Genomic DNA, 18,080 nt, shown 5'->3' with positions numbered 1-18,080 from the left:
CTACCTGCAAAATCACAGCCTGTTTCTGCATACCATACAGTTTCCTAAACTTGATCAGAGTAAACGTGAGCATCAAAAAAAATGCTGCTCAATGCCTCTGCACTCCCCACAACTGCATGGATGAAGGTGGTAGGGGACAAGCAGCACAGCTGAAGCATCTGCATGTTCAGTAGCTCTGATTTCCTGGCCTCCTTCAAGTAGGTGGTGATGAATGTGTACGCACATAAGAAAAAATAAATAAATTAAAAATTAAATAACACATGCAGCCCAGAGGAGGAGAGAGTGAACTGGAGGGGCAGGAGGAGTGTTTAAGGCTAAAGGAAAAGGTATGTGGTGAAAATCAGATTGGAGCAGCTGGGCTGGGTGCTAACCCAGTGTGAGGGCAATGTTGGATGAGGAGGAAGCAAGGCCGAAGGGCTGCTGTAGTAGAAATGGGAAAAAAAAATAATACCCTGACAATGGTATTGGTTTAGTGCTGCAGGTAGCCTGTCCCTGCCCCAGCCAGGGAGCAGGGGAGATTCTGGTAGAGGCTGAAGCAGGGGGATCAGCAGCAGCCTGCAGGGAGCAGCAGTATCACCTGTGCCAGCCCCCATTGAAGACACCAAACCAGTGGCAGAGGCAGGAGCACAAGGGCTGGACGAGGATAGGGCAGAGTAATGGGGCCGTATCCCTGTGTCGCGGAGCCCAAAGGGGCTGGCAGGAAGGAAAAAGGTCCTTCAGATGTTTCCCGATTAAATTGTGTCCACAAAATGGGGAGCTGCTTTTTAAAGGACCTGTAGATTTTCATACTAAAGTCAATGAATGAAATCTCGGTATTTTCCGTATTACTGTTCTTATAACCAAATGCCAACGCCTTGTCTCATGGGTAGCATGAACTTCTCTGACTGTTTGCACCTTGATTAAGCCTACAGCAATTCCAGGCTCCTGGGAACCCAAAAGAAACAATACAAACAAGCCACTGTCTTAATAATTCACATCAGAAACTGAAACAAAATTCTCAGCTTTAAACAAAAAATGACATCTTCTGGCCTGTTTTATGTAGTATTTTTAAAATAACAATGCACTTCTGGATTCACCCATAGTCAAGACAGTTAGCCTTAGCTCACTGCACCACAGAGCTGCTGTTGTATGGCAGGATTTGCACCACACAGCACCGACAGCCTTGGCTTGTGACATTTCTACAGGGAACAGCCCTTGGGCACAGTGCTTCCCACCGCATTTATCACCATGACAAAATCATCTGCCACTTCCAAGCACTCCTTTCTTGGTTCCTCTGTCCCAGGAGAGGCCAGCCTAAAGCAGGCTGTGTCCAGACACAGCACTTGGAAAGCAAAAGGGCTCTGCCAGGAAGCCCACGGGGCACGCACTCTGCTTACACGCCAGCGGGTCAGTTTGCACCAGGTTTGCAGGAACACAGAACCAGAGCAGCCACAGACTATCCGCCGCAGGTGTACAGCAAACCAGGAAACCTTCAAGGCACAGACAAGGAGTAAAACATTCAATCAGCACACCCGACAGAAAACCAGCTGGTGCTGGATGTTGCACTCAGTGCTGGTAATGTTCAGTTCAGAATCTCCATGGCTGACATCTGCTGAATTATGTAACAATATTTTAAAAAATATATGTAACAAGGAGGCACAGTGCAAAACATATACACACACTGTAAAATATGATTTGAAGGGGAGGGGAGGCAGGACATCTCACTACAAATGAAATGTGGCCTTAATTTAGACAGACATTGAGTAATGAACTACAAGCATCACAAATTTGCAACAGCACTGTCCACTGCTTCCTGTTATCACAGGACTCTTTATTTATTGTATTTATTCCCATTCAGGGTTTACAAGGAGCATTTTGTCCTTCAAATGAATGTTTTATTGCTTGCACTTCTGTCTCTCTTTCATACACAGCCACTTATAGGAAGGGGAAAATAAAAATAAAAATAAATAATAATAATAAAAAAACCTTCTCAAATCCAAACATAAATGCTGCATGGAGCAGCCAAACCTTGCTGAATGCCCATGCCAGCAGCCTGTTTAGCTCTTTGCTAATAAGTAAAAATCTTTTTACCTATTAGCACAAGGTTCCAGTCTTCTAAGCTGCACAGAAGAACTTGGAAGTATACGCATTAAACATTTATCCAAAGCACCCTATGAGTGGTTATACAATGTTTACAGATGTTGTTTGGTTGTGGTTCTTTTTTTTTTTTTTCTTTTTTTTTTTTTTAATATATTTTTGTCATCCATTTGGTTGTGGTTCTTTTTTTTTTTAATATATTTTTGTCATCCATTTGCAGTCACTGTAGTCTTGTGCTATGGAAAGAAGTGCAGGAGAATCACACTTTTTGATAGTTAGGACCATTTGAGCTAGTTAAAGCATGACTAACAGCAACACAAACCAACAGCGTTGTAGGACATCAAGTCTGTTCACAAGTGTTTCCTACTGTCTGACAATTCAGGCAGGACACTGAGTTTAAAAGGCAAGTGCTCCAATTCTGCAAGCTGACAAGTGCTGTGGATGTAAACCTTTCCCACAGGAGCTCAGCAGCAGCAGCATACAAACACACACAATGTGGAAAGAAACAAAAATATCATTCAAAAATAATTTATTTTTTAAAAATTATATGCAGTAGGTGGGGTTTTTTTCAAGTACAGAGAATATCTAAAAAACAAAGAATTATGTTCTTCACTACTTGTTCTCATCTACTCAGCACATTGCTAAAGCTTTGAAGTGTCTTCACAAGCTATAAATTTTGTATATGGAGGCAGTGCTGGCTGGTTCTGGTGATTTACAGAGTGCCCAGTAAGATGGGAGAAGTGGGGATCCTCCTGGGGCCACATCTAGAATATTTTTGGCCTTGTATGAATGAAAGTCACACAGACAGCAAGTCTGTGTTCAAGGCAAGGACACCTCAATATAAACCATTTTTCTAAGCCTACAGAAGGGGTGTTGCCCAGTTTTGCATAAATTTCAACCAGAACAAAGCACAGAAGAGTCCAAATTCAAGTCATGTAAAACAGAGGAAATAGTCTTGAGGTGAGAAAATATTTTGCACTTAGGATTACAAAGAGAAAAAAAAAAAAAAAAAAGATATGACACCATTTAGTAGTTGATTTTTTTGTCTTCTCTCTTTAAAAAAAGAAAAAAAAAAAAAAAAAAGAAAAGAAAAAAATAATTCAAAACATTCTGAAACCAAAAACTTCTAAACCTTGAGATAGAAATACTATGAAACACATTTCTGCAAATGTTACAGGAAAACTCACAGAGTTGTATTTACTATCGTATAGCTTGTTCTGTTCTAGAGCACGGACTAGAGGCAGCACTGGAAGGTACAGTCATGTCACTCTGGGAAATGGCTTCGTGCTGGCTGCAGGTAGAAGTCACGGCTGTCATTTCTCCCTAAAGAAAAATAATCACAAAAATACAGAAGGATGAACACTGCAAGAAAAAGGACAGATCAGATGAACCATCCCTACAAGAGCCACAGTGGTAGGGAGGGCAGGTAGCCACCTCCTGAGTTATCACTCAGGAATACATACACCAGAGTATCAGGAATACATATTCAAAAACAATTTTCTCATCACACTGACAGCCCCTAATAAGTCACATTTTTGGCAGTGCCCTGGTGCTGGCTTGTTTAGGCTAACACTGCAAACAGGCCCAAGACCTCCATCCCCACCATAGAGGGCCCTGCTCAGCTGAGTCTCCCTACACCCCATGGGTACCTGGGGGACATGCAACATTTGCATGGTTGATGACGGGGTGCTGCAGGGGTGTGATGATGCCTTGGTTAGGTTTCTGGAAGGCCGAAATGAGGTTGTGCACTTTCCGAAAGAGCCGCCGGTGGACCCCAGGCGCCGTCTGTGAAGCCAAAGGCAAGAGATGAGGGGACACCGGTGCTCAGGGTCATGATGCAGAACGTTTGTCCTCAGAAATGCAACTACATCCAGGGACAGAGCCAGCCCTTCCCTCAGCCCCCTCCGCCTGCCAGCTTAAAGCAAGCTAATGAGCTGTGGGTGCTCTCCTCCCACCCCGGTGCACAGTGGCCTCCCCACACCAGGAGAGGTTTCACGCTGTGGAGGTAGGAGGCTGGGAGAGGGATAATTTCCTAATCACCACAACAAGACAAACCCAGAGCCTGTGGTGCTTGTTAGGCACATTTCTGGACACCTGTGTTGTGAAACACAGATAAAGTTTTCCTCAACACAACCAGGAAAAGCCTAAGACCCATGTGCAAAAAGCCAGTAGAGGTCATAGGAGGAGCTGTAGCAGGCCCAACACTAGACACTGCAGTGACAGGGCCACACCACAGCCCTGCCCAGGGAACTCCCTCAGCAGTCAGAGGACCCTGGGGGTCCCAGCACCTGTCTGGGCACCAATGCTTGTCCCAGCCCTCCTGGGCAGCACAAACCCTCAGGGTTTGCTCCCAGGGCCTTACAGGAATAAATGAGTGAAATCTTCCTCACGCCGCTTCCAAGGCGGATCATTAGGTACTCTGCAGTAATGTGAGTTGGTTTTATTCCCTGACCTGATTCTGAGTAACACCAGAGCACTACAGCCAATTCTGTTATCACAATGGCCAAGGCATTATGCCTGTCTAGCAACTTTTTATGTTTGCATATTGGTGTTCATTAAGGTGCAAACAGAAAAATAATTACAGAGTAATACGCTGACTACATACAAAGAACAAGACTTTCATAAAAGAAATAAAGCCAGCATCCAGATTCCAACAACCTCAATTGTTCTCTGTATTACAAATAGTGTCACGCTGCACCTGCACAACCAGTTTCTTATCGTGTGTGTGAAAACAGAATTTGTAACAAGTTTTGGCTACCATATATACCATATTGCACCTTTGATAAATTAATCTGAAGAGAAATTAAGTTTAAAACACTGTACATTGAAAAGTATTTCTTTAAATATGCTGGTGTTCATGGTATGTGAGATAGAAAGGAATTGAATACTGCTTGTGCTTGTCAAATTATAAAAACACAATATTTTTGCAATTTAAAATGATGCAAAATAATGCACTAATGCATTATGCAATAGCTGAAATGTAAGAGGGAATTAATTTATGAGTTCAAAATTGTCAGAAGTGGCACCAAGACATCTTAGTGATAGGCTCATTCAAGATCATTACCTTCAACGAAAATCAGACTTTGCAGAAACATGAATAATTTGAATATATTTCATTCAATCTATACTAATACTAAACAGGATAGATAAGTTTTTTGGAAGAGAAAAAGAGAAGTACACACCTCAGCACTCCAGGACCCAGTTTCTGTCTTGGACACTCTGTAGGTATAAACGTAACCCTGATGCCTGCGAAAAACAAACAAAAAACAGATATTTATTACTCATTTCTACTGCTAGGTTTCACTCTAGTAGGGGGAATCGGTTCATCTGATGACCTTTCTTTAACAATAAGCTCACCCATAAACATTCTAGGCCAATAGAAAATTGAGACACAGACCAGAAACGATCTTCAGCCCACTGGTGTTTTTTGGTTTTTGGTTTTTGGATGAGGGAATTGGTCTGTCTCAGATCTATTTTAGCAATCTTCAGTTATTCCAAGTTAAGTGACAATGCTCCGATTCCTGCCTCAGTGTTTTTATTTATTTTATTTTTTTCAGTGACCTCCTTTTACGGACAAACACCAGGCATACTTTGCCTGGAAAAAAGAAAATGTGAATTATTGGCATATAATCTTGCTGGTCTATGATTTATTTAAATGCAGATGTTCCCAGAAGCAATAACATGACTGTAACTTATTTGAAAAGCTAGAACCACAAAATCCAGGTAAATTACTTTTTGCCTTATGAGTACATTCCTAATTCTCAAACACTGACAAAAGAGTTTTATAAGAGTGTGAAATCTTCTGTCTTTTCAAATCTAATTTGACTCCTTCGAGAATAAGGAGTCGTACATTAACAGCATAAGGCATACCAACATCCAGCCACAGTCCTGCTTCTTTTAAAAACTCAATACAGTGAATAATTTACATGGTAGATTATTACACCAATATCCAAAATTTAACTTGGAAGCAGAGAAAACTGATGGTAGTTCCAAAATTAGTTTAGATGATATCAGATAAAAAAGACCATGTATTATATTACATAGATTTACACTAATATACAGCCGGATTTTAGGGACTGTTCACTATTTCAGTATAAATTCTTATTCTTTAGGAAAAAAAAAAAAAAAAAAAAAAAAAAAGAAAAAAACTACATTTCTTTCCAATTATACAGAGTATTATAGTAGTTATTACAAAATAGCAGAAACCATCAATGACACAGATGCCGTATGATTGTAATTACTTACACTCCATGTCACGGCTCCTGGATAAATTCTTGTTAAAAAGTCATTAAAGCAACCTCTGCAAAGCAGTCTCTGGTATAATTTACCTGAGCGGGAAGCTGTTAACAGTTGTCACACTGCTATAACCCCATGAAGCAGGAGCAAAAATCCCTGTCGTGATTTGTGAGCTCTCTCCACCACCGCTCAACTCCTGGCACGATGACATTCGGAGGCGTGCGACGTGCTGCCACTCCCTCCCGTCAGGGCTGCTGCGGGGGCAAGCTCCCCGTACACCAACGGAGGTGCCGGCCTCCTCCAGGTGCAACCACATCACCACCTCACACACCAATTGGTCTTGCGTCCCCACAGACACGGCTTTCTGCCTGTTGCCATGTGGACCTTAAAGGTGGCTGGCTGTGCTCACCTGTTGGGAACCGATGGAAGAAAACAGCTGCCTCTGCTTCCCCCAGCAAGCCCAGTTGCTTCAGCACTTTGGAGACTTTTGGAGGGGCCCAAAAAGAGCCTTTGGTGTGAAAAACCCACTGGGGTTGCAAAATGAAGGAAGGATACAGAAGGACGGCACTGCTTGCCCATCTGTCCCATGGCACTGTAACTACCCTGGTCAGGCCTCACCTCAAGTACTGTATCCAGTTCTGGGCTTCCCAGCACAAAAAAGACAGGGATCTCCTGGAGAGTCCAGCGGAGGGCCACAAAGATGATACAGGGCCTGGAGCATCTCCCCTATGAGGAGAGGCTGAGAGACCTGGGTCTGTTCAACCTTGAGAAAAGAAGACTGAGAGGGGGATTTTATCAATGTTTATAAATACCTTAAGTGTGGGAAGCAAAAGGATATTGCCAACCTCATTTCAGTGGCTTGTGGGGACAAGACAAGGGGTAATGGCCACAAGATGGAGCGCAAGAAGTTCTGCACCAACATGGAAAAGAACTTCACGGTGAGGGTGACAGAGCACTGGAACAGGCAGGTTGTGGAGTCTCCTTCTCTGGAGATATTCAAGGCCCGTCTGGACGCCTACCTGGGCAACCTGCTGTAGGGAACCTGCTTTAGCAGGGAGGTTGGACATGATGATCTCTTGAGGTCCCTTCCAACCCATACAATTCTGGGATTTCAGTCTCCCATTTTAGACAACTTTGTACTATCATGTCCTTTCTTAAAACCTCCGGGAGCCTATGTAGTCAGTGTTTCAAGAGCAGCCCTATCTGTCTGAAAATGACAAGGATCTTTCCTTCATCTGGGCACAGAGATCACCAGCCAAGCTGTGGTTACTGAAACTAGGATTTTACAGCCCACAGGGTGCTGGAAAATACCAGAGGCACCTTGGCATTTTGTCCCTTCTCTCTGAAGCAGCTATCTGACCAGCTCCACAATTTTTTTCTTTCAATCCTCAAAGCAAGCAGGATCAGTTTGTAAAAAATCTAAACCTCACTCTCTTGCCTCCTATTTTTGATAATACCCTGCATATTACCAGGCCTTGTTCTTGGTTGTCCTGAGGCCTGCCAACTGGCCTGCCAATTGGCCTGCCAATCTCTTTAAAATCTGATTTTTCCAGAAATGGCTCAGTTGTCCAGAAAGCTGCCATCTGTTGTTTCTTTCATTATTTTCTCTTCCTATGAGACTGCATAACTTGAATTGGTTGAGAGGTTGGGGTGCTGCCCTAACTCTGAAATGTCTGATGGCTTTCAGCACTCTGCCAAGTGGGTTTGGTAAGCCAGACAAACTGAAAAATAAAGGCCAGATTAAGTAATATTCAGGAAAAAGACAGGTGATATGCATATAGGTATGCAATAGATACCTATCATGCATAAAAAGAGTTCCAACTATACAATAACTCAATTAAGCCCAGAGAACACTCAAAGGATATCTCAGATAAAAGCCCCTGAGATACAGAGAAAGGAGCAAGACTTTGGGAACATGGAAGTACTGAGCACTACATGGAGTATGGGAGGGGTATGACATTCCTATCACAGCCTTGCAAGCACAAGTGGGAGCTCTGCACTCATCTGGCAAATCTACATTTTTTCCCAGAAGAGGAAATAATGTGAGGCATGAAGGGGGGTTACTGCACTTAAGATGAAAAACACAATGTTATCATCTGTTGGCTCTGAAGCCATCAGCAAACAAAGCCAGAACAGAACAGAACAGTGATGGCCCAGGCCCACCACCTACCACGCCTGCTTTCTCTGAGGAAATGCACAAAGGATGCGTTTTGTGAAGAACATGAACAGCTAGATTTTCCCATTTTGCTACTTTCCATTGGTGTCTTTCTTTCCACAAAATGAGTTGCAGCTCTTCTGATAAGTACTCTCCTAACGAATGTGATCTTATCAAAACTTGCTGTTAAGCAGCAGGAACTTACTTCATTACCACTTCAAGGTGCTTTCTACCTTCCACGCACAAGCGAGCACACAAGCGAGCATCATGATTTTGGTATACCAAGTTCTTTTCAGTGCTACATGGGCACAGCCTCCTGCAAGAAAGCTTTTTATGATTTAAATTACCCAACTTTTACTGAGATCAGTGTGGGAAGAAGGCAGATCAAGCTGTTTTTCTTAAAAACAAAAATTAAACATAAAAATTAAAACTGAGGTTATGTAGAACACCGCCTCCAAATAGCAAAATACATCAGGAAAAAGTATTTACTGGAGCTTAGACAGAAGAAAATCCCCAGCCACCATTAGGAGACAGCTCCGTTTTCTTTATTTTAGTCAATTCATGACACAAATGAAGGCTTCTAGTGTGACACAATGTTCTTGTATGTGGTGTGGGGACTAGCTATAACCAAAAGCCAGGTATTGGGTGACACCAGTCGCGTGGGGCCTCTCACACAGACCTCCTTTGAGGTCATTGCCTGGTCAGATGCAGGCCAGATCCACCTCAACCTGAGTATAGTGACCTAAACTTGTCTCCTTGCTGGAGAAAATCAACAAGAGGTAGACAGATGTAATTGAGAGAAGGATTTCAGAGAGCACTCTCACAGCGACACTTACTTCCCGGCATTTCTTGGACGATGAGCATCTCCTTACAGCCAGGAAAGATCCAGCAGAAGGCTTCCCACATCCCTTCACTCGGCCCAAAGACTGCCACAAGCCTCACTCACAATTGCAAAGCTTCTCCTATGCGCCAGTGAAGTCCAAGGGATGGGAGCAATCATGAATTAATAGCATGATGAATGGGGCCCCATAGATTCGTGGTCAAAGGCAAAAAATGCCAAAATGGTGATGAAGGCAAGAAGAAAACATCAATTGCTATGAAAGTAATATTGGATAGCACTGAGGAAACAGTGCTTTGGTCACCACTAATGACTTTTTTGACTTCATTTAACATTTTTCTTCTTTCCCGATGTGTAATACCCACGGGGAACTCTTCTATCACTATCCCCATTGCAATACCATAACTGGGAAAACTTTGTCAAAGGAAATTCTCAAAAAAGTTGCTGTTGCAGGAAACAGTCCATTTTGTATGATAGCTTTCTTCTTCATAGCTAGATAATTCCTCCCAAAGAGCTACAAAGGCATCATTCACAGATGACATACTGAGACAGCATCTGTCTACCTGTCCTCTCCACTTCTCCTTTTCAACTGTGATCAGACTTGTTAAAGCAGCATTTGCTTTAACAGGTGAATAATTACAATCTTCTGTACCATTGAAATAGCCAGAGGTTATTAGCTGCATGCTGCAGCTTAAAATTAACCATGACATTTCAGCTGCATGGTGTATTTTAAAATCATTTCCAAATGTTTTGTATCTCAGTTGGGAAATTTTATTAAACTAATTTGTATTCATTTCTGGTTCCAAAATGGAACAAATATAAAGGGAGAAAGACAGAGAGATGGGGGAAAGCCATGTCAGCAATAAATGGCATCAATTTCTCCCTCTTCATATAACTTATTCTGATGTCTTTACACTGTACTAGTCAACTCCTCTTACCTGACGCATTTGTGTCTTGGACTTACCTGAGAATTTCCCTTTATGAAATTGGTTAGGGACACACAGTGGTATGGTTTATGAACAGAGGTCCAGAGCATTACATACTGCCCAAGCTCAGTTTATAACTTTGTTATAACTTTGTCACATCTCAGCCCTTTAGGCTGAAATTTTGTGTCTGGGGTGTTTGCCTTAGCCTTCTCTAAGGTACGGAGAATAGTGAAGTGCCAGTAAAGGCGACATGGTAGGAGAAACAATGCTTCATGGAAGGAAAGATGGGGAGCTGTCTCTGTGCAAGCTGGACAGGGAAACAGCATTGAAAACTGAAGTCCTGGGAGAGTCCATCTGAGTAAGGAAGAGGGTAAAGGGAGGTGAAGCCTCAGGGGACTTTAACTAGGAGACGTATAAAAAGCGAGAGGTGAGAAGGGGTGAAGACAGGTGATTTGGAAGCAAAAGAATAAACAAGGGAACAGCCCTCAGCAATGCAAGCAAAATCCACAGGCCATACAGCTGAATTCTGGGTATTATCAAAATGCTTTCCTGTCACCTTCACACTGGGAACCCAAAGGGTACTGCAGCCCTTAGCATCCTGTGTCACAGTTTCTCATGTGTGAAACAGAGTTAACAAACTCTTCATCTCACAAATTGAGATACTGTTTACACACCACATCATACTATGGAGATGAATGCTGCAAGAGAGCCCATGGGGGAATTACTACTCCTGTATTCAGAGCAGGATTTCAGTGGCACATAGCAAACAGCATGCAAGAGCCTGAGAGGGTCTGGCTACGGCTGTTTCTGCCTCACCCAAAGGATTTGGGCTGCAGATCTGCTCCTGAATTCCTGCTTGGAGAGACCAAGCCCAGGCAGGTGGTCCCATCCCAGGGAGCAACCCTGGTGTGGGCACATGGGCAATGGGAGTAGCTGCGGAGGTGGGAGCCCATGCTCCCACCAAGCTGCACGGCTTCCCTACTGTGGTGGTGGCGGCAGCCACTGAGAAGGCAAAACAGTTGAAGCCAGACATCCACTTAAAGTGCTTTCTTTTTCCTCTTTTAATTGTTATGTTTCTGCTTGGTTTATGAATCACAGAAAGACCAAAGGGTCTTGTTAGTTAATGTAGAAGAAAATTCTGTTTAAACTTGTAGCTCCTCAGTCTGTCCTGGAATTTGCATTTTCTGGTTGACAAGCGGCCTGGTTCCTGCCTTACTTAGGTTTCAGATGCACAATCAAGGTACAGAAACTTAGCAATTACCACCCATCAGCTAACCCAAGCTGAAGAAATAGCATTCGCCTTGAGATGATATGCAAGACACAAGCTCTATGTCAGCAAGAGTGAATGAAATAGCTTAAATCAGTGTTTACATGGTCCGAAAAGTCTGACAGAGTTACTGGAGCTTAACTCACAGTAGCACTCTATACACACCTACCTGAGTTTACACTTCTGATTCCCCTACCAATGCTTTTCTGGTATTTACCCATGATACTGAATCTGCTACTAGGGTGAGATACCATGATGCTAGGGCATGATAAAGAAACGCATTCTTTTGATTTTCTCTTCTGAAGTTAACAGCCTGAACGGACGTGTCAAGTATTGTGAAATGCCTGCGAGTTTGTGTATACGCAGTTTTCTGTGGAAGATTGTCAGCATCTTCACCTTTCACTACTGACAATCGGCAGAAGAGCTGCTGATTTTCCTACTGGGAGAGTGTGCAGCCTTGCTGAGCAGGTAAGATGCTCTGGTAGAAGCTGGTCCAGCCAAAAGCAATGCCTCAAACAGGAAAATGCCTTGAAATTTAGAAATAAAATAAGAATTGATTCAAATCTGAGACAGTAAAAGGAAGGAGCTTATTTTATGGTGAGCCATTAGCTAAGCTTCATGACTAATTATTTCCTCCAGAATAGTACCTCACAAGACAAAAAAAAAAAAAAAAATCATGATAAAATGTTGTCTGGTGAAAATTCTTTCATTTTAGACCAAACTCACAAGAACTGCAATAGATAAAACACTGTCGATAGCACTGCAAATGATAGTTTCATATTTCTACAAAACATTTCTGGGTTTGCTTGGGAGTGATTCAGTGTAGCTCATTATTAGATTTCCTGTTTCTCTCGAGGCAAGGTAGGCAAAGTTCTGACCATAAAATCCCTGGACCTGAAATCACTGCTTGAACTAAATCCTCAAAACTCAATCCTGGAAAATCAAGGTAGAGCTAATCTAGGTTTTTTCATCTAACAATTTTACTCACTCTGTCATTTACGGATTGGTTAGCATAGTGACTATCCACCCTTCAGGCTGTCTACCTTTCTAAAATCTTTCCAGGAAAATCAGTGGAATACCTGAAGGCCTTTAGACAGGTTTTTCTTGGCAAAGATGAAGCTTACTCTGATGAGCAGGTAGCTGAAATACCTCCACTGTGCTGTAAAAGATTTTTTTTCAAAGCTGAAAATAGTGCACGGTATTTACACCACCAACCTTGAATTGGGAGGCTACTTCTCGGATAGAAGCTTTTGTTCCAAATAACATTTAAAATGATGATGATTATTATGTGCAATGTTATAATAAATGCAATTATTCTGCCACTTCTATCAAACATATTACATGGGAAACAAAAGAAATGCTAAGCCGAAGCTGACTCGTGATCCTGTACCACACCTTCGTGTTGTACACCTGATACATCTGCTGCATCAGAAAGTTTCAGCATGTTGCTTGAACTTGTGCACTGCGGTTATGGTGACAGAAAAAATAGCTTACGTAAAAGTCTGATGGGACTGCAGCCTATCCCCACTGCCATTACTGTTGCTTCAAGAGCTCTAAATAGTTTTCAATTCCAGCTTTTGATTATTCCCTGCAAATTGAATGCAGCACAGCATATGAATGGCTGATTTCAAACAAACGATCTGAACATACAGTTTGACAAGTATGTCATGTTTAGCTGAACGTTCACTGAGAAATATTAAAGGGTCTGAAACAACTACTAACATGCCAAGCATGCTCAAGTATATGAATCTCAAGACCCAAACTACAACTGCTTTATCTTTACCAATTCAGGCATGAGCTGCTTGTTTCTGCATGTGCCCTCATATATCTGTAAAGGAAAGTGGTGCTTTTGGCACTCTCAGGCATTTATTCATAAATTTTTCATGCACAGCTTAAGAGGCTGCTTCCCAACCTAGCCCCTGTTATCTTGTCCTGTGTCCCCCATTGACTTCATTAGGAGCAACATGCACAAAGGATTTCTGAGGGTGCTGAAAACATTAAGGGGGATAAGGGGGATATTGAGCAACAAGGAAACTGTACCAGTAAAGAAAGCTTCCCATAACAATTGTATGCTGTTATTAAAACCTCAGAGTGCTAAATATAGCATGTTTACAGGTAAAATGTGTAGTGTTTTTTTGTTTTGTTTTGTTTTGTTTTGTTTTTTTGTTTTAAGAATACACATTTATTCTATCCCTGTTGTCAGGAACAGCAAAAATCTTCTTTCTATTCTAAACAACTCTAAACGAATTTCAGAAAATGATCCTGCTCCTCTGTTGACGCTTTCAAACACTAATGAGTGACATCTTTAAAGTACGTATTATCTATTTAATAATGGTATCCATACCACAAAGATCTTGGAAGTGTCTTGCCAAAAAAGCATTGCCAAAGGCTGCAGGCAGCATTTTTGTTTGCAAGAGCCCCGGGGGACCCTAGTCCAAATAAAAGCCCTTCTATGCTTCCATGCATAGTTTAACTGTGGTCTTAAAATATTTCTAAAAGTGGGTTCTTTGTGTTTTGCCACAGCCACACCAAAAACTGTTCTCTCTTTGAAGGCTAGCAGGCACACCGTGACTTGGGGCAGTAGAAAGCAGCACTCAAGGAAGATAAAGAATACTTCAGGAGAAACAAAGAAGAGAGAAAGCAGAGTTTTCCATATAAATGCGCTGACAACAGGGGCCTGGCTGCCACAGTTACCCATCTCTATAGGTCAGGTTTTATGCTACCACCTGTCTCTTTTATGTAAAATCAGTGTCAGTAGCAAGGGATTCCAGAAGTCTTTGACTCTTCTCCCTTTTAAAGGTCAGGGCTCCACTTTTTAATTGAAAAAGCAAAAGGCAAGTGAACCTGACTGTGAACACCACTGCCCTTATTACATGCGTTAGGAGGCTCAAAGACTGCCAAAATACTTTAGAGCTTTCTAGTAGTGCCCAGTGGGGGCTGGCATCACAAACTTACACCATCTTTCAGAAAGAGGAGGCATTGTTTGAGCCACAGCAATGCAGAGGCAATCACAGGACTTTCTAAATGCTGTACCTGGAGCTGGGCATGCAGGGCAACCACCTCCATCGTTCAAGCTGATCAAGTATTTTCATCCAAAATTTATTTTCTCATTATTGGAACTGTGATTTCAGTTTTGTCAAGTCCTTTCTCCCTTCCCCATGGTAAAAATAAAATAATAAAATCAAATCAAATCAAATCAAATCAAATCAAATCAAATCAAATCAAATCAAATCCCTAAGATGGTTGGGGTCTGGGGAGCAGGGGCTTCTTAGATTTGTTTTGTCTTACTTCTCTAGGGAAGTGCAGGGAGAGGTGAAAGAAGACAGACTGAAAGCATTTTGGTTTTGGAAAGCAGGAACAGTTTTCTCTTTTTCTGTTCTACAAACAATAGAAACATCACTGTCAGTATGAAACATTTTCACTGCTGTTAAAAATTTTCACTGGGAAGATATTAATTTTTTTGTTTAGCTGTGATACTTTTTGCAATACATCTAGTGGTTCACCAGGCTTGTTTCTCAGGCTTCAAAAATTGCTTTAGTACTTCCAATAAACACATGTTTTGCCGAGACTTGATATACCTAGGTATTTCTAGAGTGATCATCAGCATAGATTCTGAACAGAAATGTAAATTGCTGAACTATTTTGTTATTCCTCATAATTTCTGTTATCTATTAGGAAGTATGAAAAAGCAAAGAAGTACTTAACGCTTTTTTCTGTTTTCTTTTCTTTTTAATAAACAGTGAATACAGCAACTGCTTGTTTCCTTCTTTGTTTTTACCAAAGCTCTCATGCGCATACGTGCTTGTCACCTGTTTCATCTCTGTGCATGCTGTTCAGACTTGAATTTGGAGGATTTGGTCAATTGCCTACACCAGGCTTAGCATCCTCCACTGAATACATATCTACATCTCTAATGCCTTCCGTATTTGCTCCTCCAGACTGTCTACTGAAGTGCTTTACTTTAGTAAATTTGCCTGTTAAAGCACTTCTGTAGTTTATGGCACACATTTCTCTAAGCTGTCATTGCTATCTCCAGTGTGAGACCATTTCCTGATATTTTTATGATACCTGTCTTCAAAGTTATTGTATGATACGTTGCTTACTGTATCCGCTATTTCTTACATAATACTCTAAACTGAAATATTAGGAAGTGTTCAAGCCAAGGCTTAACTCTACCATTTTTCAGCCACCTTACTGTCCATATTAGATCATATTCATTGTAATATTTTTCATTTATTCTTTTTTTAATCTGGATTTATCCAAGATGATATTGAAAATTTCCATCATACATTGTGGCTTATATAAAAAAAATAAAAAAGTTTTATATTCCAGAAGAAACCTGCATAGCATTCATCAGTTATATTTTTTGCTTTTCCCTTTTTCTTAGCATATACATGTTTGAATGTGACATAACATGAAGACAGGAGTGGTCCATAATTTCCAGAAACAGCTAGGTTGGTCTTTTTTCTTTTTTCTCCAAAGCTTGCTGTAGTTAGCAATACTTTCTGTTCTTCCTATTTTCATTATATATATATATATATATATATATATATATATTTATATTTATATTTATATTTATATTTATATAATTTCATTCATGAAATTTCTTCCTAAAGCTATTAATTACCATTAACATGGCAAAATTTCTAACTGATTGCACACAATTGAAAAACATTGTTATATACTTACAGCCTGATTTAGACTAATGGTGGATTTAATTTTAGGATTCTCTATTTTATGCAGCATTGTAACATTCTGCCTGACCCTTTCTCTAATGCCTTGGTGTTTTACCTGCACTGACTGACTTCTGAGTGTTAAAGGAGATATATCATCATTTTCTCTGATGGTTATTTAAACAGATTCTGCTTTTATTGCCTATTGCCATCACTGGAATCATAGCACTACTTACCTCTTGCTCTGTCTATTGCATTTTCATTTAACTTGAGATGCTTCTTATGTCCCATTTTTCAGCTAGCTGTTAAGGGCTGAGGTATTTGTTAGCAGAGGCACCTCTCTTGGTTCACCTGATTTCATGAGAAGAAAGAATACATCTTCTTCCATGAAGACTTTCCACTAAAAGAAGGTAGTGTATTTTTGGATTGTGTATTACCTTCTTGCATCTCTCCATTTACTGCTCTACGACAGGGGAATAATAATGCTCACCCAGGGCTTAATTGCATATTGTTGGAAATGTATTCAAGACCTTTGGGGAAAACCTGACTTAGGACTCTTCCTCTGCTTTTTTCACAAGTACCAAAGTGCCCTCTCTCTTTGCTTGCCACTAGCTATTTTCTTTCTGGCCTTAACACAGTTTTCTCTTGCTTTTCTTCTCCTACTAAAGCAACACTCATCAGTCCGTGCAGGCCTGGCAGACATCTTTCTTCTGTTGGTGCTATGGTACTTTGTTGTATAGAAGTCTCTCTCAGGACTTCTCATTCCTCTGCCTATGCCAAACGTAGGGTAATTAAAATGCCTCATTAAAATGAGGTTCTGTGACTTTACAGAACCCAGTTCTCTTGAACAAACCTCTCTATCCCCACTCTGACAGACCATCCCATCAAATATTTTACCTTTTCATCCTATATGTTGAAACATTGCCACTTCATATTTCGCATACTTTAAAGGTAGTTCACTCCAAGCCCAATGGCTCGTGGGACACCCAGCCTGACCAAGAGGATTCCAAAGCAAAGGCACACTCTGCATGACAAAACACTTTGTGCTGCCCTCCCCAATATGGTGATGCTGGCAATGCTATGGGTGCACCCATGAGCGCACTGGAGGAGCAGAAGACAGCAGTCACAAAGACGAGCTGCTCAGCCCTTCATGGCATCTCACCCACCCTTCTATGTTCAGACACCGTTCAGACTCACAACATGGGACCATGCCACACCAAGGATGCCCAGGTTGGGATCCGCAGTGTCCCCACCACCCCTACCACTGCCCGTCCGCCCACACTCACAGCACACAGAGGCAGTAGACCCCCGGGATGCTCTCACTGTCCCGCAGCAGGTAGCTGCCGTCAGTGCCTGCCGCCAGAAGCAGCTTCTCCCCGGCCTCACGGCTGATGCCCCCGTGGTAGATGGGCAGCGCCTCCATGGCAGGGCCGGCTCTCCCCGTGCCTCAGCTGGCTCCTTCGCTGCACGCTCCCCTCCACCACGCCAGCCTGGTGGCAGATGTAAACAGGATGTGTTCACACTTCTGCAGCCTCTGCACTGGGCGAGATAGCTCTGAGGGAAGAGTGAGGAACGAACACATTGTTTTTTCTTTCTGTCGGTGTGTTGTTGTGTGTTTTCTTTCCTTCCTTCCTTCCTTCCTTCTTTCTTTCTTTCTTTCTTTCTTTCTTTCTTTCTTTCTTTCTTTCTTTCTTTCTTTCTTTCTTTCTTTCTTTCTTTCTTTCTTTCTTTCCTTCGTCCCTATTTTATTTTGCTGTTTCGCAGGCTGTGACATCCTTGCAGCATCGCAGCCCGCATGCCAAGGGACCATCTCAAGGCCTGCTCTGCCCAGGCGGCTCCCTGCTCGGCCAAGATGGGATGCAGAGAACCAGCATGAACAAAAGCAGGGGCAAAGAGGAGCGAGGCAGGA

General features: G+C 42.0%; 1 protein-coding gene across 1 annotated transcript; it reads right to left on the bottom strand.

The window, feature by feature from the left end:
• Positions 1-3,270: 3,270 nt before the first annotated feature.
• Positions 3,271-17,594, bottom strand: SH2D1A (SH2 domain containing 1A). The gene is made up of 4 exons (XM_032196525.1): positions 17,458-17,594; positions 5,259-5,322; positions 3,726-3,861; positions 3,271-3,399 (listed from the first exon to the last, which is right to left on the bottom strand). The coding sequence occupies exons 1-4, from the start codon at positions 17,592-17,594 to the stop codon at positions 3,341-3,343; spliced, it is 396 nt and encodes a 131-aa protein (XP_032052416.1). The 3' UTR covers positions 3,271-3,340.
• Positions 17,595-18,080: the final 486 nt, after the last annotated feature.

The sequence above is a fragment of the Aythya fuligula genome, chromosome 13, assembly GCF_009819795.1.
Source record: "Aythya fuligula isolate bAytFul2 chromosome 13, bAytFul2.pri, whole genome shotgun sequence".
NCBI classification, from domain to species: domain Eukaryota; kingdom Metazoa; phylum Chordata; class Aves; order Anseriformes; family Anatidae; genus Aythya; species Aythya fuligula.
Note: the sequence above shows the minus strand (reverse complement) of the source record. Positions and strands in the feature narration are given on the sequence as shown.